Source organism: Pleuronectes platessa, chromosome 18 (assembly GCF_947347685.1).
Source record: "Pleuronectes platessa chromosome 18, fPlePla1.1, whole genome shotgun sequence".
Taxonomy (NCBI): domain Eukaryota; kingdom Metazoa; phylum Chordata; class Actinopteri; order Pleuronectiformes; family Pleuronectidae; genus Pleuronectes; species Pleuronectes platessa.
Window position 1 is genome coordinate 20,514,661 of NC_070643.1, and position 21,401 is coordinate 20,536,061.

The following is a 21,401-nucleotide window of genomic DNA, read 5'->3' on the forward strand; positions in this document are numbered from 1 at the left end:
AGGAATCAGTTTTTAGGCTGCTTGGACTCAACTAGATGTGATGTGCTGTGTTAACTTTCACTTTCCTTTTACAACCTCAGTGGATGAGTTTCACCCAGTTTTAAGTGACGTAGAGGCTGATGCTGAATTCCCATTTGCTCAGAGGATGTCCCCGCCTCACAGTTTGTCCTCGTGTCACCTGGTTTCGTCTCTTGTCTCCACAGTCCGTCTCTCAGTGGAGACAGGAGCTCATCTACCTTCAGTCCAGTAAAGAGGAACACACCACCACTCACCATGTTCACTGTTCTTTCCCTGCTTCTACTGACAGGAGCACACTGCGCGACGGCTCGTGAGTTAAAGTCACGTTTCTACTTTGTTTTATTGTATTCGGTCGATTTTAAGTTTAATAACGTTTCAAAGACATGATTTAAAAAGTTCATGTTAGTGACTCATATTTCAGCGTCGCTTCAGCGTCCGGTGTGAACTCGGCGTGAGGCTGAAGAGCTGCGGGTTCAGACCCCTGACCTAAACTGTGTAAACTGACAGATAAGGCGACGACAGTAACAGTTACAGGAAGCTACTGAGGACAAACTGCTTCCTGTTTTGTTGGTACAATGTTCAACATCATGTAGGCTGATAAAGACCGTGAGTGACGTCACTGACATGAGATATTACTAATTAATGATCTGTTATCAATGTGTCCTCCTCCTCCAATACAATCAACACACATTGTTATTAACACAAAACACAAATTCATCTCTAATGTAAATGATGTCAGTGAAAAGAAGCAGGGAGACAAAGAATCAGGACAAGGCTGCCTCCATGATGAATAACTGACAGATGTCTGTTAATACTTTCTAATGTGATGACATCTGCACTGAAGCTGGACTGCTTGATGTGAGTCTGTCACAGAGATGAAGGTTTCAACCTTTATGTTTGCACACATGCACCAAGTGTATTTTTACAGAATAAACAAAGAAGATGTTTATTTATCTTTACATTTAAAAATATGTATTTAAAAAACCACACGTTTATTTTCTTATTTCAAGTTCTGTTTGGACTCATTATTAGATTCATAGTTATTCATAATGAAGCTTGTGTTTAACATTGAAACATCAAGGCTCAATTGCATGTCTTTGTCGTAAGTATTTGACATCGACAAACACACAGATGAATAATTTTCAATTATTTTCTGAGTCTATATATTAAAAAAATTGTCAAGCCCTTCCTATAACAATGTCCAGCTTTGTTTTTTTAACTGGGTCCAGTATAAATGTATATGTGTATATATGGATAAATATATATTGATATATAAAGAGAGAGAAACCAACTATTTAAGGACTTTAAGAATAAAAGTATCAAAGAGTAACTGGAAATTTAAGTAGTTTTCACTTCACATTAAATACTCTGCAGTAGAAAATATTATTTTGAGATGTTAGATTGAATCCATTTTTAAGACGTAGCAGAATATTCAAAGTAAAGAAAGTCTGGACTCTGGAGCAGAAGTTTTATCAATGAATGTGTTTTTGTTTTTGTTTACCTCACAACAGCTGAAGTTGTGTTGAATACTAAAGTCATGACTTGAACTTTTTCTTGCAGGGATTCACTCTCTGAAGTATTTCATCACTGCGTCGTCTCAAGTCCCAAACTTTCCAGAGTTTGTGGCTGTTGGTTGGATTGATGAAGTTCTGATCGGATACTATGACAGCAACACAATGAAAGCACAACCCAAACAGGACTGGATGTTAAAGGCAACTGAATCACAGTTCTGGGAGAGTCAGACTCAGCTTGGTTTGGGTGAACAGCAGGACTTCAAAAACCGCATTGAAATCTTAAAGGAACGCTTCAACCAAACTGGAGGTTTGTTTACATTTTACTCTCTGATAACACAACACACACACAAACACATACAAACACTCTCTCTCTCACACTCTCACACACATAAACACTCACCCACAATCACACACACACAATTAAACACACACCAAAACACAATCACACGCACACTCACACAAACGCACTCACACATTAACTCACACACACCCGCACACACACTTAGACACACACACACAAACAATCACAGTCACACACACACACACGCCCAAAATTACACACATGAACTCACACACAATCAAACGCACACTCACACAGACGCTCACACACACAATCCCACATAAATGCGCGCACACTCACACGCACACAATCAAACTCACATTTAAGCACACACACAGACATTTTCTCTCATTAGATTTGATCCAAAATATTAATAATAAAATAATAATAATAATCCATTGTAGAATGTAAGTCATAATTATGAAATACTAAGTCAAAAATATTTACTAATTAATCGAACATGTGATCAATAGATTTTTAAATTATCAAAATATTTTTATCAAGTAAAAATCTCAGATGTTTTGTTTCTTAAATATTAGAGTTTGTTGCTTCTCGTACTTTTTGATGAATTAAAAACAGTCAGACATTTTCACTACTTTCTGATATTCTCTTTTTGTCTGTCTGTCTGTGTGTGTGTGTGTGTGTGTGTGTGTGCGTGTAGATAGATAGATAGATTACTTTATATATCCCCGAGGTGAAATTAAGTCGTCATAGCAGCCGGTACATTTGAATACAATAAAATACAATACAATAGAATAAAATATAAAATATAAAATATAAAATATAAAATATTGCGGTAGAAAGAATTAAAAACAGAAACACAAGATAAAATAGGTAGATAAGGTGCAGTGGCAGATGATGGTAATAGTACTGATGATATGATGGTAATGTTATTGTTAGACAGTATATAAAAGATAGTACAGTATATATAGTATATAATATATATTTATATATGATAGTAATTATACCAATATAATAGCAGTATATAGTAATAATAGCAGCAACAGTATATATAATAATAATAATAGTAAAATATAATAATAATAACATGTACACATGTATAAATAAAATATGTGTATATAGACTTATATATACAAAGAATATACAAAGAGTATGATATAATGTATGATATATAGTACGGGTATCAATATAAGTATTTGGCGATACAATAGATAATATAATATACTGTGAGTGTAAGAATATGTAGACAGAGTGTGCAAAAGACAATATTATTGTATAAAATGATGAATTGAGATAGGTATATTTAGTGTGTGTGTGTGTGTGTGTGTGTGTGTGTGTGTGTGAGTGTGTGTGTGTGTGTGTGTGGTGAAGATGTGATAATAACAGCTCAGATCTCTGTCTCTCTCTCAGGTGTTCACATTCTCCAGTTGATGTCTGGATGTGAATGGGACGATGAGACTGGAGAAGTTAAAGGTTTTCTTCAGGAGGGTTATGATGGAGAAGACTTCATATCATTGGATCTGGAGACAGAGACGTGGATCGCTCCAACACCACAGAGTGTCATCACCAAACTGAAGTGGGATCAGGATAAAGCTGAACTTGCATTTCTTAAGAACTACTACACACAGGAGTGTCCTTCCTGGCTGAAGAAGTTCCTGGAGTACGGGAGGAGCCCTCTGCAGAGAACAGGTGACATCACAGAACCTCCATCAACTGAATGTTCCTTTTCTTTCTCTGTGGCAGCGAAAGGATATCTTAACATCAGCTTGAAGGAATTTCTTAAGTTTTGGTACAAACTGTCACATGGAATCAAAGATTGATTGGTTATTGATTCGATTTTGGTTCCTGGAGGTCAAAGGTCAAGGTCACAGTGACCTCATGTTACTGTGAATGTGACATAATAGCACCGCCCCTAGGGAACTTCATTACATCTGGCACAGTTCACTTGGAGTCACTGATGAATGGATTAGACCGGGTCCTCTGAAGGAAGCCGTCCCTGAATTGAGACCCAGCCGGAGCGTCCTCCCTCCTCACTGCCCGACCGACCTGCACTCACTTTGCACTTTAACACAAAATACCAACATTAATCAGAAGTGATCAGGACCTGTCCACTACAGGAAGTTTACTTCATAAATACTGGGATATAAAACCTGTCAATAAATACTGTGATATTACTTTTAGGTCATATCGTCCACCTCAGTGTCTTTGCATCACTTCAGCCTCTGTCTCTCACTCACATCTCACAGTTTGTTCACTTGTCTCGTATATTAACAGACATGACTAATGAAACATGAATGGAATCAAACAGGAATGATATTATTAGTGTGCATTACATTATAATAACCCATAAACTGTCTTTCTTTTTCCTCCCCAGAGCTTCCAAGGATTTCTCTCCTCCAGAAGTCTCCCTCCTCTCCAGTCAGCTGCCACGCTACAGGTTTCTTCCCTGACAGTGCTGTGTTGTTCTGGAGGAGAGAAGGGGAGGAGCTTCATGAGGACGTGTACCAGGGAGAGGTCCTCCCCAACCATGATGGAACCTTCCAGATGAGCGCTGACCTGAACGTTTCCTCCATCTCCCCTGAAGACTGGAGGAGGTACGAGTGTGTGTTCCACATCTCTGGTGTGAAGGAGGACATCGTCACCAAACTGGACAAAGACTCAGTCCAGTCCAACAGAGGTGAGACTGGAACCAGTGATCAGAATCAGAAAGTATTTATTGCCAAGTAGGTTTACACCTACAAAGAATTTGCTCTGGTTATTGGTGCATACAATGAACATAGAAACATAAAAACACAATAAATACAACCCACATAAGAAAAGCAATAAAAAAGAAACAATATATATTTACTCACTATTTACTCACTTTTTGTAATATTTATACAAGTAACATTTATTTAGACATAAACATATCCAAATACAAATATATAAAAGATAAGATATAAAGTGAAGTAAAAAGTGAAATGCAAAATGCAAAACAGTGAACAGTGTCAGATTGCAATTGTTGCTTTTGACAACACTTTTCTTTTATCATTATACCCACCATTCTCCTATATACACACCCCCACACACATTTACTTACAAACACCCCCTCATCCCCAATTCCAGCACATTACAATAATCACATACACTAATCTTCCCACACCCCCCCCTTCACCGTCATAGTGACCCCTATCATTGATCAATTCGATTTACACATTTATAAATGTTTAAATTGACTTGTATGATTTTATTCCATGAAGTGTTTCAGCAGGTCTCAACTAGAACCAGACTGGTTTATCACTGGTCGGATCTGAGCCTTTCACAGACATACTGGGATCAGGGTGGATGTTTGATATGAACATTTTTATTCTACAGAATTAATGAAGCAGAAAAAAAAACAAATCTCTCGTTCTTTACCTCGAGTAACAACAGACAGTTAGATTCATTTCTTCAGGCAGTTTATAACCATTTCAACCATTGACTGTAAATAAAGATGGACGACATGACGACTCCTCAAAGTGAAGCCAAAGCATCTGATTGACAGCTCATGATTGACAAAAGGGCAAACTCACACGTTTAGTGTCTGTGTGTGTTTGTTGTGTCTCAGGACAGGATTGTGGTTCAGGGAGATTATTTTTGTCCAACCTGCTTCATCTGTTCAGGTTGTGATGCTTTGTTTTTTTATTCACTCAGCAGAGAAGCCCACCAGCGTGACCATCATCACCATCATCATCACTGCAGTGGTCGCTCTCGCTGTCGTCAGCGCTGTCATTGGACTCATTGTGTACAGGAGGAAGAAAGGTGAGAGACCAACACAGAAGCTTTGTCCAATGTTTTTCTGGTGCTTTGATTTCCGACTTTCTAATTAATGCTCGTTCAGATCAAACCTCATGAAACAAACTTCAGTTCCTCACACACCAACTTCTGTTTCAAGAGCTGCAGGGTTCACACAAAGTTTTCTAACTTCCCTCTGAACCATCAACTGTTTATAAAAAGCTCTGCACACAGCGTCCAGCACACAAACAATAAAAAGTGACAGAATGTTGTCGATCGTTTGAGGAGGATCGCCACGAGAGAAAAACATGACACAATCCTGTTTGTGTTTTAACTGTAATAACTGAAATCATTTGTATTTTCTTTTTATTTCAGCCCAAAGTACCTCACCTGGTAAGTAAAGCTTATATTTCGTTTCTGCCACAAATGTTCACTCAGGCCTTGTCTACAATACTGCCCATATTTATTTCAATGGATATGGGTCTCAGCACAGGAACCTGACCCAGTGCAGGACTCTAGTAAACCCTCTGTAGATTAGATAATGATGATTTTGTGCTGAAGAGAGTTTTCAGGACTGTTCCCTGCAGTGTTGGTGGTTTGTAATGAAAGTGTCTGTTCAGAGGAGGATGGACTAACGATGTGTATCTGACCTCACAGCTGGAAAAGATCCAGGTTCCTCACAGCCGCTGAGATCAGGTGATGGAGATTCTAATTCTCCAAGTGAGACGTCCTCCTGAACACAGTGAGTTGCTTCATCTGTTCAACAAAACTGACTCAAACTAAGTGCAAAGCAACATATGTGTGATCATGTGTAAAACCTCTGTTTTAATTAGAAATAAAATAATCTGCTGAGAGCAAGAAACAGATCAGAAACCTTCACGTTAATAAAACAGATTAAATGTTGAATTAAAACTAAAATATCAGCAATTAAAATGTCAATAAACCCAATATTTAGGGCGTATCAATTCAAGATTAGTGTATTTTTCTGAGTAAACTTTAATTTCACTGAGAGAATCATGGAAATATTGGGTCTCAATACTGTAAATACATAAAATACGTGGCTTTGTGGAACTGAACATTTCATTTTGATTCTTTTTCTCTTCAGGTTTATGGAAGAGAAGCAGTGTCACCACAGTCTCCCCCTTACGCTGGGAACTCATTGATTATTCATCACTCAAATCATTAACTGATATTCAGGGTCAGACATTGATTGAAATCCATCAACACAACTGACAAATATGACAAAAATAAATGGTTGTGTTGATTGAATTTGATCTTTAGTTAAAAATAAGAAATGTAAACTTCCCTCTGATAAATGTTTGTTTAAAGATTGGTAAATCAAATGAGGATTTTTACTTTTTTTAACCTGTAGTGAAGTAAAACAAATTTTCAAAAACAATGAAAGTATAACAACACTGTTCACATGCAGTTAATTTAAAGATCATCTTAGTTACAGTTTTATATTCCTGGTTTTGGGGCATCCATGTAAAGTCATGTAAATAATATAAATATACATATATAGACACCCACACGTCCTCATTTTAGGGTCTGGAAATATAATCTGTCTCATGATTCCATAAATCTTAACGTATGTGACTCACGTATCTCGAGAACCGTTCATTTTATCAGCTTCACACTGGACCTGTGTGTTGTTCAGGGCCCAAGGAGGTGCGGCGTTGAATCTGGTGTGATTTGGACAAGTGATACAATCAATGTTTATAGAATTCAAATAATTTTATAAATTACACACAATGAGTTGTTGTCATACACGGACACACAACACGAGCATCAGTACCAACTTTGTTTTCCAGTTAAATATTCTGATTTATTTTATTTCTAATTTGGCCTGAACAAGAAATGAATTAATCCAGAGTTGCTCGTTTTGTTTGTTTGGTTATATTCATGCTTTGCTGTGTTCTTCACCTTTAAAGTTCATTTGAGTGGAGATCATAAAAGGGTTGTGGGATGTTTTAAGTATCTCATGTGAAATATTCTGTTAATATTTATAATGTTAGTTTTTTGGGACAAGGGACTTTTCTGTTTTAGCCTTGTTAACATTTAAACTGCAAAAGTGAAAAGGTTTGAACTGTGCAAAATTACTGAACTTATCTTTTGTGAGTTTAAAAACTTCACATTTTCTCAAAGCTGTGAGTTCTGGTGTCCCTGCTCGTCAGGCTCCAGAGGATTCAAGCAGTTTATTCCACATGCACACGTGAAATTGATAAGCCTGAGCAGTGACGTTCTCCATATGAACATTTTAATACATTCATATCGTCCTGTTGATCACTCACAAACTTTACCGTACTCACTCAGTCACATTCACTCACTCAGTGTTTGTTCTGTCACACGTCAATCACACACATTGTCCACGAAGCTGTCAGGTGTAGTTTTAGCGTTCTGTGTCTTGCTTATGGACACTTGGGCATGCGGACTGGAGTAGCTGGGGATCGAACCTGTGCTCCTCTGGTTAGTGGACCATCCGGTCTACCTCCTGAGCCACAGCTGCCGAAACATGCAGCTGCAGAACCAGAATTTCTGTCCTGTATTCAACCTAAACACTCACCTTCATGACGTTAGGTCACGTGTCCCCTGATGAGACATGAGACGTGTCATATCACAAACGTACCATTTGTGTTTTGCAAACTTAACTTTAGCAACTTTACAAATTTATCTTAGTAAAGTTGGTTGAAGCAAATACATTTACAAATCCATTAAATGTTCTCTTTTGATTTATATTTAGAAATCGCAGTAACACAATTTCACGTTGTCATTTTGACAGTGTAGAAACTGAAGTTGAGGCTAAATTTTTCTTCTTGTGTCTGGTTTTTATAAATAAATGTTAAATTAAGCTGCTTTGCTGTTTCATTCCTTTTGTACTTGTTTTTTTAATAAAGTCTTATGTTCTCTGGGATTTCTGCCTCTTTGTGATTCAACGTGTAGAAAAGTTCAACACATCTATGAAAGTTCAAATGTTCATTATCGTCCCAGAGAATAAACTAATGTGGATTTGACCTGTAAGAGCAGCAAGGAAAAAGCTATTTGGTCAAACCTGTGACTCTCAACAGGAAAATGACAAAGACATTTTACACATGAGAAGACATTTTTTCAAATCTGGATCAAAACAGTTTTGCTGATTGTTCATCCAGCTGATAACCACAAGTCATGACCCTGAATGATCCTGTGGGTGTGAACCTCAGGTCTTCATTCAACACAAACACGTTGTCACAAGCAGATCTTTACTTTCATTTTCCTTCTACAACCTCAGTGGAGGAGTTCCACCCAGTTTTAAGTGACGCAGAGGCTGATTCTGAATTCCCATTGGCTCAGAGGATGTCCCCGCCTCACAGTTTGTCCTCATTTCCTCTGGTTCCTTATCTTTTCTCCACGGTCCGTCTCTCTATGTGGAGAATTGAGCTCATCTACCTTCAGTCCAGTAAAGAGGAACACACCACCGCTCACCATGTTCACTGTACTTTCCCTGCTTCTACTGACAGGAGCACACAGCGCGACGGCTCGTGAGTTAAAGTCACGTTTCTACTTTGTTTTATTGTGTTTGGTCGATTTGAACTGAAAAGAAAAATGCTCCATGTTTTTAAAAGACACTAAAATAGGGTGACCATACGTCCGTATTTCCCGGGACATGTCCGTATTTCACGTCCTGTCCCGGGTGTCCCGGGTTATTTTTAGAAAGTGAGGAAATGTCCTGGTTTTTAAAATTACCTTCTTTGGACCATTACATTTACATGCACTAGGGCACTGCCCACGGCGCTGCGTGCGACGTAGCCTAATCCCCGCCCCTATGCTGGCAGCCCTATTAATCAGAACGTAGACAACGTGACTGTCAGTCATACGCAAGCAACATGCCGAAGCGCAAGTGCTCGTTTACCGACGAATAACTAAAGAGTTTCCCGGCTTTCAGACCGGGTCGAGTCAAATGGGAAGCCTTGTGCACAGTGTGCAAAGCAGGCACATATGTCTCGGTGTCCAATGGAGGTGCAAGAGATCTGAAAATCCACCTGGACACCGAGAAGCACAAAACAGCTGTCCGAGGCGAGGGTAGTGCTAGCTCGATCACACAGTACTTTCTCAGACCAGGGAACGAGGATGCAGTGAATGCAGCGGAGGCTGCATGGTCATTTCACACAGTGAAACACCACAACAGTTACAGATCCATGGACTGCACTAGTGCATTGCTCAAAAAGACCCTCCCCGATTCAGACACTGCTAAAAAGTTTAGTTGTGCCCGAACTAAGACCGAGGCTATTGTTGATAGTGTACTGGCACCGCATTCTGTAGAAGTGGCGCACGAAGCACTAAAAGGCATCCCTTATTGTGGTGTAAGTACTGATGGGAGCAATCATGGTGCAGTGAAAATCTTCCCCATCATTATTCAGTATTTTGATTGGAAGGCGGGTGGTGTTCAGAGTAAACTAATTGAAGTGCAAGATACACCCAACGAGACTGCAACGACCATCGCCAATTACTTAATGCAAACATTGACGAAAAACAATTTGGCCTCCAAATGCGTCGCATTTACCGGCGACAATTGCAACACCAATTTTGGTGGAACTCGGCGTGACGAAGGGGGAAATAATGTGTTTGCACATTTGAAGAGGCTGCTACAAAACAAAACATTGATTGGCGTGGGATGCCCAGCACATATCCTTAACAACTGTGTCCATCACGGGGCAGATAGGCTTAATGTGGACATTGAAAATATCATTTTCAAAATCTACCAGTACTTCCACATATACACTGTGCGCACAGAGTCCCTCAAAGAGTACTGCGATTTTGTGGATGTGGAATACAGGAGGATGCTATCACACAGCAAGACCAGGTGGCTCTCTCTATTCCCAGGAATAGAGAGGATGCTGCAGATGTTCCCTGCTCTAAAAGCATTCTTTTTATCCCAAGAAAAGCCACCTGTGATGATCAAGGTTTTTTTTGAAAACCCTTTTAGTGAGGTGTATTTGTGGCACATGCACTCCCTCATGTCCATCTTCCACTGCCACATTCAGGAGATGGAAAGGGAGGACAACTCCATCATGGAAATCAAGAAAATATTGAGCAGCATCCACAACGTTGTTATTGAACGGAAGACCAATAATTTCATGTCCCTGAAAGTCAAGGGACTGCTTGCCGCACACCGCAGAGAAGGACTTGGAGAGGGATGTGACAAGTTCATGGCGGATGTGCTAGGCATGTATAGCTCATGCTTGGAGTACCTGGAGAAATGGATGGCGCCCATGGAAGAATTCACACCTTTCATGTGGATGGACATGAGCGAGGCACCTAAGTGGGATGATGTGGACGCCTGCATCAAGTACCTTGAGGAGAAAGGGGTGGCAATTGACGATGTGAAATGCTTTGACCAAGTGTCCAATTTAAAGAAATTTGTGGAAAGCTGCAGTGAGGATGAAGCATTCATGGGCCTGCAGGTGCACCAGAGGTGGGTCAAGTACTTCGAGAAGGCCAAAAGCATCGGATGCTACTCGGAGCTGCTGAGGATGGCACAGTTTGTCTTCGCACTTTCTCCACATAATGCAAATGTGGAGAGAGTGTTTTCACTGATGCAGAGCCAGTGGACAAAGGAGAGGAACCAGCTCTCAGTTCCATCTTTGAAAGGGATCCTATTTGTGCAATACAATCTCAAAGATATGTCATGCAAGGACTTTCACACGTACATGTTGGGCCACAAGACACTGCTGAAGAAGATCAGCTCTACAGCAAAATACAAATGGGCAAAGAAGGACGAGGAAGAAAAACCAGACGAAGAGGAGGACAAAACAGATGAAGAGGGAGACGAGGATTAAGCAGGGAAGTTAAGATGGTGTGTTGATATTTATTATTTTTTTTTGTTTATTTTAAGTTATTTTTTCGAGTATACAAGAGGGTTTTTTTTGTATTATGCTCATTTGTTAATTTATTTTCTCCAATAGGCTACCTGATTGTAAATTAGCTAATTTGTTATTTATTTTAATTATTTTCAATGATTGTAAATCAGCTCATTGGTTAATTCCCCCCCCCCCCCCCCCCAATAGCCCTACAAAACAGACTTTATTTTGTTCATAACTGAGGCTAAGTGAGTGTTATTTCGAGTTCAGAGTTATTGATAGTGAAGTGAAGGATGTTAAGATGCGACATTATTTCTTTCATTGTGCTGTTCATTCATTACAGGAATTGTTGACTCAAGCATTTTGAATAAATACATTTTGAATAAAATTATCATTTGTTATTGGAGTTATTGTTATTGACTTTTACTGAAAAGCATTTTTAATAAACCAACTGTAAATATCTTGTTCTATCTATATAATATAATATACCGGTATAATTGAATAATAATAAAATACTATTAAAGCAGCAGCATCCTCCACATGACAGCCCACCCCCCAGCCACCCCCCCCCCCCCCCCCCCCCCCTCCTACTTTGGTCAGAACCATTAAGATCCACACTGGCCGAACTGGTTCTGGACGAAATGACGCAGCAATTCTGAAGCGACAGAGTTCAACAGACTCCGATGAATCAAGAACCAGTGAAACACAAAGCCACGTTTAAATTCAGCGACAAAACAAAGAGTTTCTTGTCTTGTGCACATTATGAACTGTTATATATGTAAACATATATATTTAACATCGTTTTAATCGTTCTATGATTTAAACTGTGTAAACTGACAAATATGGGGACGACTCAGGTTTCGGTTTCTCATTGTAGTCAGTAGATGGCGCTGTTTCCATATTAACAGGAAGCTGCTGAGGACAAACAGCTTCCTGTTTAGTTGTTACAATGTTCAACATCATGTAGGCTGATAAAGACCGTGAGTGACGTCACTGACATGAGATATTACTTATTAATGATCTGTTATCAATGTGACCTCCTCCAATACAATCAACACACATTGTTACTAACACAAAACACAAATTCATCTGTAATGTAAATGATGTCAGTGAAAAGAAGCAGGGAGACAAAGAATCAGGACGAGGCTGCCTCCATGATGAATAACTGACAGATGTCTGTTAATACTTTCTAATGTGATCTGCACTGAAGCTGGACTGCTTGATGTGAGTCTGTCACAGAGATGAAGGTTTCAGCCTTTATGTTTGCACACATGCACCAAGTGTATTTTTACAGAATAAACAAAGAAGATGTGAATTTATCTTTACATAACAAAATATGTATTTAAAAAACCACACGTTTATTTTCTTAATTCAAGTTCTGTCTGGACACATTATTAGATTTATAGTTAATTATAATGAAGCTAATGTTTAACATTGAAACATCAAGTCTCAATTACAGGTCTTTGTCATAAGTATTTGACTTTGACATCTTAGGAATCAGAGCCAAACACACAGATTAATTATTGGATCTGAATCAGAAATGTTGTTGACAACGTAATGAACATGTTGTCATAATTTTATTGTTGTCATATGTTTCCTGAGTCTAAACATTTAAAAAATAGTCAAGCCCTTCCTATAACAATGTCCCACTTTGTTTTGTTAACTGGGTCCAGTATAAATGTTTATGTGTATATATTGATATATAAAGAGAGAGGAACCAACTATTTCCGGACTTTAAACATAAAAGTATGATCAAGTGACTGGAAATTAAAATAGTTTCACTTCACATTAAATACTCTGAAGTAGAAAATATTTTTTTCCAATATTAAACATTTGAGTCGTTAGATTGAATCCATTTTAAGTCGTAGCAGAATATTCAAAGTAAAGAGAGTCTGGACTCTGGAGCAGACGTTTTATCTATGAATGTGTTTTTGTGTTTGTTTACCTCACAACACAAGTTGTGTTGAATGTGCTTCATGTTTTCTTGACTCTCAGTGATTTATAAAACAGTCTGAAAACTGAAGTCATGACTTGAACTTTTTCTTGCAGGGATTCACTCTCTGAAGTATTTTCTCACTGGGTCGTCTCAAGTCCTAAACCTTCCAGAGTTTGTGGCTGTTGGTTTGATTGATGAAGTTCAGTTCGGATACTATGACAGCAACACCATGAAAGTAGAACCCAAACAGGACTGGATGTTAAAGGCAATTGAATTTCAGTTCTGGGAGAGGCACACTCAGCTTGCTTTGAGTCAACAGCCTTGGTTCAAAAACTACATGGAAATCCTAAAGGAACGCTTCAACCAAACTGGAGGTTTGTTGACATTTCACTCTCTAATAATAACACAACACACACACATACACACTCTCTCATACTCTTACACACATAAACACGCACCTATATACACACACACACACACAATCATGGTAAAACACAATCACAGTCATACACATAAACACACACAATCACATACACCCATAATCAAACATAAACGCAAGTGCACACACACACACATTCACACACACATACAAGCAAATTCACACACAAACTCACTCAGACACATGAACACACACACAATTAAGCGCACACTCGCATAAACGCACACACACAATCACACAAACGCACTCACACACGACACAATCACACATTTAAACAAACAATCACACAGACATTTTTATTCAGAGAATTACACGTTAGATTAGATTCACACAAACACAGAGTCAAAGCCAGAAGACATTTATATACTGTAGTGCTGAAAAAACATTTAACTTATGACTTGATCAGCAGAAAATAATAAAGATCAACAACTATGAATGAGTTGTTATCAGTAAACTCTGTGGAAGGATGTGTTGTTGTGGGTCAGAGAAGAACTCATGAAACTCAGGAGCAGATCAGGGGCTGATCCAGGATCAGCTTTTATCTTTTTAGGGTTTTCAACGTTTTCCTTGATTTTCAGAGAGAAACTTGCGAATCATGATGAAACATGGTGTGTGTGTGTGTGTTTGTGTGTGTGTGTGTGTGTCTCTGTGTGTGTGTGTGTGGTGAAGATGTGATAATAACAGCTCAGATCTCTGTCTCTCTCTCAGGTGTTCACATTCTCCAGTTGATGTCTGGATGTGAATGGGACGATGAGACTGGAGAAGTTAAAGGTTTTCTTCAGTTTGGTTATGATGGAGAAGACTTCATATCATTGGACCTGGAGACAAAGACGTGGATCGCTCCAACACCAAAGAGTGTCATCACCAAACTGAAGTGGGATCAGCATAAAGCTGACCTCGCAGATAATAAGAACCTCTACACCAAGGAGTGTCCTTCCTTTATTAAGAAGGTCCTGGAGCAGGGGAGGAGCTCTCTGCTGAGAACAGGTGACATCACAGAACCTCCATCTACTGAATGTTCCTCTTTCTTTCTCTGTGGCAGCGAACGAGAGCAAATACACAAACACCTGCTGGACTCAGTCTGCTCCCTGTCTGTTATCATCACTCCATCTCTCTCTCTCTCTCGGGAGTGCATGTTGGGAGTGAGTGTGGTGAGTGAGCTGAAGAAAGTTTGTTCAAACTGTGATTTTTCAACCTGTTTTTTCTTTGTGCTTTTCTCCCTCTGTACTTATATTAGAGGTGTTCTTTGTTTCTGTGTGAGTGACAGTGTCAGCAGCAGCAGTTTAGTTGTTTTAGCTGCCGGTGTGTTTGTGTTTGTGCAGCATGGCTGCTGCAGGTGGAGGCTCCGGCCTCCACAAGCTAACACGCCGACACGGCGTCAAACTGTGTCCGGCTGTGGACTGCTCGGTGGAGGAGGTCAGTCTGGCTGTAGGTGAGGTTGTGGGGTATGACAGTGTGAAGTCTGCCTCACGTATGAACAGTGCTGTGGTGGTGTTTGTAGATAGTATAGGAAAAGCTAACCAGCTACTGGAGAGGGGAGTGGTGATTCAGGGCTCCTTCACACCTGTGTTGTCCCTGGCTAACCCGGTCAAGAAGATCCTTTTATCTAATGTCCCCCCATTCCTGAAAAATGAGTCATTTAGAGAAAGAGCTGGCTAGACATGGACAATTAATGTCCCCTATAAAAATGATCCCCATATATAGTAGTTCTCCACATCTCAGGCATGTCGTGTCGTTTAGGAGACATGTGTTCATGGTGCTCAAAAAGAGTGAGGAAGAGTTAAACCTGGTCTTTAGTTTTAAAGTTGAGGATTTTAACTACACGGTGCATGTAACATCAGGGAACATGAAATGTTTTGGCTGTGGGAAGGAGGGACACCTGATCCGCTTGTGCCCGGACAGAGCCGGTGGGGGCCAGTCGGCTGCCTCTGCATCGGGCCCCCCGCCTGCCTTGGCGGGTGGTGACTCGGCTGCTCCTGCACCGGGGCCCCCGCCTGATTTGGCGGATGGTGGTTCGTCTGCTCCTGCATCGGGGCCCCCGCCGGCCTTGGGGGGTGCTGGGGCCTCTTTCCTGACAAAGCCGCGGGGCGACATACCAGGTTCACGGGGGGGGGAGAGAACAGTGAGGACGTCCATCAGGAGAACGAGGTCAGAAACACTCAAACAGACACTAGAGGAGCAGAGGCAGAGCTCCCTGATGAGGAGGATTTTTTGATGGAGGACGACTTTAAAAAACTGTCAGCCAAAAGAAAAAACCCAGAAAACAAGACAAATAGTGACCAAGCTACAAAAGTTTCAAAGAAAAACCCACCGTGTTCTTCCTCTCAGTCAGAGGAACGTTTAACAGAAACACAGGAGAACAGGCAGGTGGATGAAGAAGGTTTTTACACCTTCACCAGCATCCGGACCTTTTTACAACAGACTAAGGGCTCAAGACTGGTTAACGTAGAGGACTACTTCCCTGATTTGAAACTTTTCCTCCACTCAGTGAGACACTCCGTGTTGAAGGATGAGGATGACCCGTGGTTCACAAAACAGGAGTTTTACCGCCTGAAAAAAATAATGGCAAAAATCCGAGCCCAATTGGCCACTTGATGTTTAAACCCTGTCTGTTTTTCCTCTGTCTGTTTTGACTCTTGATGTTTTGGTCTAAAGACACTCTCATCCAACCTGGTCTGGAGACCAGTAGCCCGTGCCATACTGGAGCGGTGTGGCCCTCACCTGGACTACGCTGCAGGTCTGGCCTCACGTTTGGGGGATCAGGTCAGTCAGGTGGTCAGCCTCCTGCTGAGAGGCTGGAACCAGCAGCTGACTCACCCTGACCTTCAGTTGATCACTGTGATGGACTCATTCGGACGGACTCCAGTGATCCTCTTCCCGATGAAAACCTTTTGTTCCTGAGTTTAACTGTGGACGTTCTTTGTTTGAAGTCAAAAAAGAGCAGCTGGTTTTTGGTCATTTTTTTGGGTTTGAATATTGTATTATTGTTTTTTCTTTTCGATCAATTTTTTTGATATGTTATAGTAACTTGTTTGTTGGAACTAAACTGAGAAAATAAAAGTGACTTAAAAAATCAAAATCTCTCTCTCTCTCTCTCTCTCTCTCGCTCTCGCTCTCGCTCTCGCTCTCTCTCTCTCTCTCTCTCCTTTTCATGCCTCCGCTCTGGTGATACCTAGTGGCCACAGGCATCATGCTCTCGGGTCGTCCGTCCATCCCATTGCTCTGAACACGATATCTCCAGAATGTCTTTCGGGAATTTCTTCAAATTTGGTGCAAACATTCACTTTGAGTCAAGGATTAACTCACTTGATTTAAGTAGCCAAAGGTCAAGATCACTGTGGCCTCAAACAATAGGTTTTCCTTGAATGTGATATCTTAACATCAGCATGAAGGAATTTTATGCTCATCAGATTCAGATTTGGTACAAACTGTCACATGGACTCAAAGATTGATTGGTTATTGATTAGATTTTGGTTCATAGAGGTCAAAGGTCAAGGTCACAGTGACCTCATGTTACCGTGAATGTGAATCACGTCATATCGTCCACCCCAGTGTCTTTGCATCACTTCAGCCTCTGTCTCTCACTCACATCTCACAGTTTGTTCACGTATATTAAAAGACATGACTAATGCAACATGAATGGAATCAAACAGGAATGATATTATTAGTGTGCAATACATGATAATATCCCATAAACTCTCTCTCTTTTTCCTCCCCAGAGCTTCCCAGGATTTCTCTCCTCCAGAAGTCTCCCTCCTCTCCAGTCAGCTGCTACGCTACAGGTTTCTACCCTGACAGCGCCGTGTTGTTCTGGAGGAGAGAAGGGGAGGAGCTTCATGAGGACGTGTACCAGGGAGAGGTCCTCCCCAACCATGACGGGACCTTCCAGATGAGCGCTGACCTGAACGTTTCATCCATCTCCCCTGAAGACTGGAGGAGGTACGAGTGTGTGTTCCACATCTCTGGTGTGAAGGAGGACATCGTCACCAAACTGGACAAAGACTCAGTCGAGTCCAACAGAGGTGAGACTGGAACCAGTGATGACGCTGGGAAACACACATTTCATCTACAGTAACAGTCCTGCAGGTCATGTTGGCTGATGTGTAGCAGGAGAAGTTTTCTTTCATCAATGTATATAAATACATTTAGATCAGTATTAAACCAGTGCATGTGCCCCCCCCACCTTCACCATCGTGTGACTCTGACATTTTTTTTAAAAGTTTTAATGTGTCAGTAACAGTGTCTGAGGATTTTATTACTATTATTATTATCATTGATTAATTAGATTTACACATTTATAAATGTTTAAATTGACTTGTATGATTTTATTCCATGAAGTGTTTCTGCAGGTCTCAACTAGAACCAGACTGGTTTATCACTGGTCAGATGTGAGCCTTTCACAGACATACTGGGATCAGGCTGGATGTTTGATATGGAAACTTTTATTCTACAGAATTAATGAAGCAGAAAAAACAAACAAATCTCTTGTTATTTACCTCTAGAAGCAACAGACATTAAGGTTCATTTCTTCAGGCAGTTTATAACCATTTCAACCATTGACTGTAAATAAAGATGGAAGACATGACTGCTCCTTAAAGTGAAGCCAAAGCTTCTCGGTCACTGATTGGTGCTATAAAAACAGGGTGAAATGTCATGATTGACAGCTCTTGATTGACAGTTCGTGATTGACAGCTCGTGATTGAAAGAGCATGTGTGTGGGCGGGGCCTCGTTACCATGGCTCCATTCCTCCATTCACTACTGAACAGAGTCCAAATGTTCAAGATGGCGGCGTTCGTATCCGGGATGTTTTAGCTTCATTTCTGGAAAGTGGGAGGAAGTGGAGACGTGTCGTCTGTGTTTATTTCAATTAGTCTATGATTTCAACATGTGAACATTCTAGTCACTGTTAAGACTCGACTGCTGCTCTGTTGGAGAAGATGAGTCCATGAAATGATTTAGTTACTGGAAGTAAAGTTAAAGACAAACCAGCGTGAATAAGCACAGATACAGTCATTATGTACAGATGAAAACTGAAAGTAGAAACAACAGCAGGACAAACCTACACGTTTAGTGTCTGTGTGTGTTTGTTGTGTCTCAGGACAGGATTGTGGTTCAGGGAGATTCTTGTCGTCCAACCTGCTTCATCTGTTCAGGTTGTGATGCTTTGTTTTTTTATTCACTCAACAGAGAAGCCCATCAGCGTGACCACCATCATGATCATCATCACTGCAGTGGTCGCTCTCGCTGTCGTCAGCGCTGTCATTGGACTCATCGTGTACAGGAGGAAGAAAGGTGAGAGACCAACACAGAAGCTTTGTCCAATATTTTTCTGGTGTTTTGATTCTAGACTTTCTAATTAATGCTCGTTCAGATCAAACCTCATGAACCAAACTTCAGTTCCTCACACACCAACTTCTGTTTCAAGAGCTGCAGGGTTCACACAAAGTTTTCTAACTTCCCTCTGCACCATAGACTGTTTATAAAAAGCTCTGCATACAGCATCCAGCACACAAACAATAAAACAGTGACAGTTTGTTGTCGATCGTTTGAGGAGGATCGCCACGAGAGAAAAACATGACACAATCCTGTTTGTGTTTTTACTGTAATAACTGAAATCATTTGTCTTTTCTTTGTATTTCAGCCCAAAGTACCTCACCTGGTAAGTAAAGCCTATATTTCTATTCTGCAATAAATGTTCACTCAGGCCTTGTCTACACTACTGCCCATATTTATTTCAGTGGATATGAGGCTCCCCACAGGAACCTGACCCAGTGCAGGACTCTAGTAAACCCTCTGTAGATTAGATAGTGTCGATTTGGTTCTGTAGAGAGTTTTCAGGACTGTTCCCTGCAGTGTTGGTGGTTTGTAATGAAAGTGTCTGTTCAGAGGAGGATGGACTAACGATGTGTTTCTGACCTCACAGCTGGAAAAGATCCAGGTGCCTCAGAGCCGCTGAGATCAGGTGATGGAGGTTCTAATTCTCCAAGTGAGACGTCCTCCTGAACACAGTGAGTTGCTTCATCTGTTCAACAAAACTGCCTCAAACTAAGAGCAAAGTAACATATGTTTGATTATGATTGACTAGATTGATTGTAACTACTAGTTGACTTGGCCATATTATTTTATACTGACGAATTGTTTTATACCTTGTATTACTGTATATATATATGCATATTTATTTCATTCTTATTTATTCAATGTATTAACTCTTCTATGTATCAACTCTTTATTGTACCCTCGGCACCATTGAAAATGAGGGTCTTATCCCTCAATGTGTTTTCCGAGGTCTAAATAAAATATTCAATCAATATGTGTGATCATGTGTAAAACCTCTGTTTTACTTAAAAGAATCTGCTGAGAGCAAGAAACAGATCAGAAACCTTCATGTTATTAGGACAGATTAAATGTTGAATCAAAACTGAAATATCAGCAATTAAAATGTTAATAAGCCCAATATTTAGGGCTTATCAATTTAAGATTAGTGTATTTTTTCTGAGTAAACTTTCACTGAGAGAATCATGGAAATATTAGGTCTCAATACTGTAAATACATAAAATATGTGGCTTTGTGGAACTGAACATTTCATTTTTATTTATTTTTTCTCTCTTCAGGTTTATGGACGAGAAGCAGTGTCACCACAGTCTCCCCCTAACGCTGAGTTTTTAAAACTTCACATTTTCTCAAAGCTGTGAGTTCTAGTGTCCCTGCTCGTCAGGCTCCAGAGGATTCAAGCAGTTTATTCCACATGCAGACGTGAAATTCTCCATATGAACATTTTAATACATTCATATCATCCTGTTGACAACTCACACACTTTACCGTACTCACTCAGTCACATTCACTCACTCATACAGTGTTTGTTCTGTCACACGTCAATCACACACATTGTCCACGACGCTGTCAGGGGCAGTTTTAGAGTTCTGATTCTGGATTATGGACACTTGGGCATGCTGACTGGAGTAGCTGGGAATCGAACCTGTGCTCCTCTGGTTAATGGACTATCCGGTCTACCTCCTGAGTCACAGCCGCCAAAACATGCAGCTGCAGAACCAGAATTTCTGTCCTGTATTCAACCTAAACACTAACCTTCATGACGTTAGGTCACGTTTCCTGATGAGACATGTCATATCACAAACGTACCATTTTGTGTTTTGCCATCTTAACTTCAGCAAATTTAACTTAGTAGAGTTAGTTGAAGCAAATACTTTTACAAATCCATTAAAATTCTGTTTATTATATTATAATAAATAAAAATAAATAAATTTATTATATTTATTATAAATCGCAGTCACACAATTTCAAGTTTTCATTTTTACAGTGTAGAAGCTGAATGTTTGAGGCTCAATTTCTCTTGTGTCAGGTTTTTATAAATAAATGTAAAATTAAGCTGCTTTGCTTTTTCATTCCTTTTGTACTTGTGTTTTTAATAAAGTCTCTGATGTTCTCTGGGATTTATGCCTCTTTGTGATTCAACTAGTAGAAAAGTTCAACACATCTGTGAAAGTTCAAATGTTCATTATCGTCCCAGAAAATAAACTGAACAATAAACAAACCTGTGACTCTCAACAGGAAAATGACAGACATTTTACACATGAAGAAAAATTG

At 40.0% G+C, this 21,401-nt stretch overlaps 2 protein-coding genes across 6 annotated transcripts in view; both read left to right on the plus strand.

The window, feature by feature from the left end:
- The window catches only part of LOC128461380 (class I histocompatibility antigen, F10 alpha chain), a 59,662-nt gene extending 51,165 nt beyond the window's left edge, over positions 1 to 8,497 (plus strand). The window contains exons 1-9 of one of the 5 annotated variants that reach the window (XM_053446291.1): positions 440 to 624; positions 758 to 876; positions 1,579 to 1,839; positions 3,244 to 3,522; positions 4,208 to 4,510; positions 5,506 to 5,613; positions 5,962 to 5,979; positions 6,244 to 6,328; positions 6,692 to 8,497. In XM_053446291.1, the coding sequence (XP_053302266.1) occupies positions 1,695 to 1,839; positions 3,244 to 3,522; positions 4,208 to 4,510; positions 5,506 to 5,613; positions 5,962 to 5,979; positions 6,244 to 6,323 (933 nt within the window). In that variant the 5' untranslated portion in view covers positions 440 to 624; positions 758 to 876; positions 1,579 to 1,694 and the 3' untranslated portion in view covers positions 6,324 to 6,328; positions 6,692 to 8,497. Of the gene's footprint in view, positions 1 to 160; positions 329 to 439; positions 625 to 757; positions 877 to 1,578; positions 1,840 to 3,243; positions 3,523 to 4,207; positions 4,511 to 5,505; positions 5,614 to 5,961; positions 5,980 to 6,243; positions 6,329 to 6,691 lie in introns of those variants that run through there. The other 4 variants (XM_053446288.1, XM_053446284.1, XM_053446287.1 and 1 more) reach the window with 4 other exon arrangements.
- A 434-nt stretch (positions 8,498 to 8,931) lies between these two features.
- Positions 8,932 to 21,247, plus strand: LOC128461385 (H-2 class I histocompatibility antigen, Q9 alpha chain). Its single transcript, XM_053446301.1, has 8 exons — positions 8,932 to 9,101; positions 13,470 to 13,730; positions 14,504 to 14,782; positions 17,515 to 17,817; positions 18,984 to 19,088; positions 19,438 to 19,455; positions 19,720 to 19,804; positions 20,408 to 21,247. The coding sequence occupies exons 1-7, from the start codon at positions 9,047 to 9,049 to the stop codon at positions 19,797 to 19,799; spliced, it is 1,101 nt and encodes a 366-aa protein (XP_053302276.1). The 5' UTR covers positions 8,932 to 9,046; the 3' UTR covers positions 19,800 to 19,804; positions 20,408 to 21,247.
- The last annotated feature ends 154 nt before the right edge of the window (positions 21,248 to 21,401 follow it).

Excerpts from the sequence above, each read along its gene's own strand:
- LOC128461385 (XM_053446301.1), top strand. The coding sequence starts at position 9,047 with ATGTTCACTGTACTTTCCCTGCTTCTACTGACAGGAGCACACAGCGCG. Across the intron at positions 13,731-14,503 it reads ACGCTTCAACCAAACTGGAG|GTGTTCACATTCTCCAGTTG; the intron begins GTTTGTTGACAT and ends TCTCTCTCTCAG. Across the intron at positions 14,783-17,514 it reads GAGCTCTCTGCTGAGAACAG|AGCTTCCCAGGATTTCTCTC; the intron begins GTGACATCACAG and ends TTTCCTCCCCAG.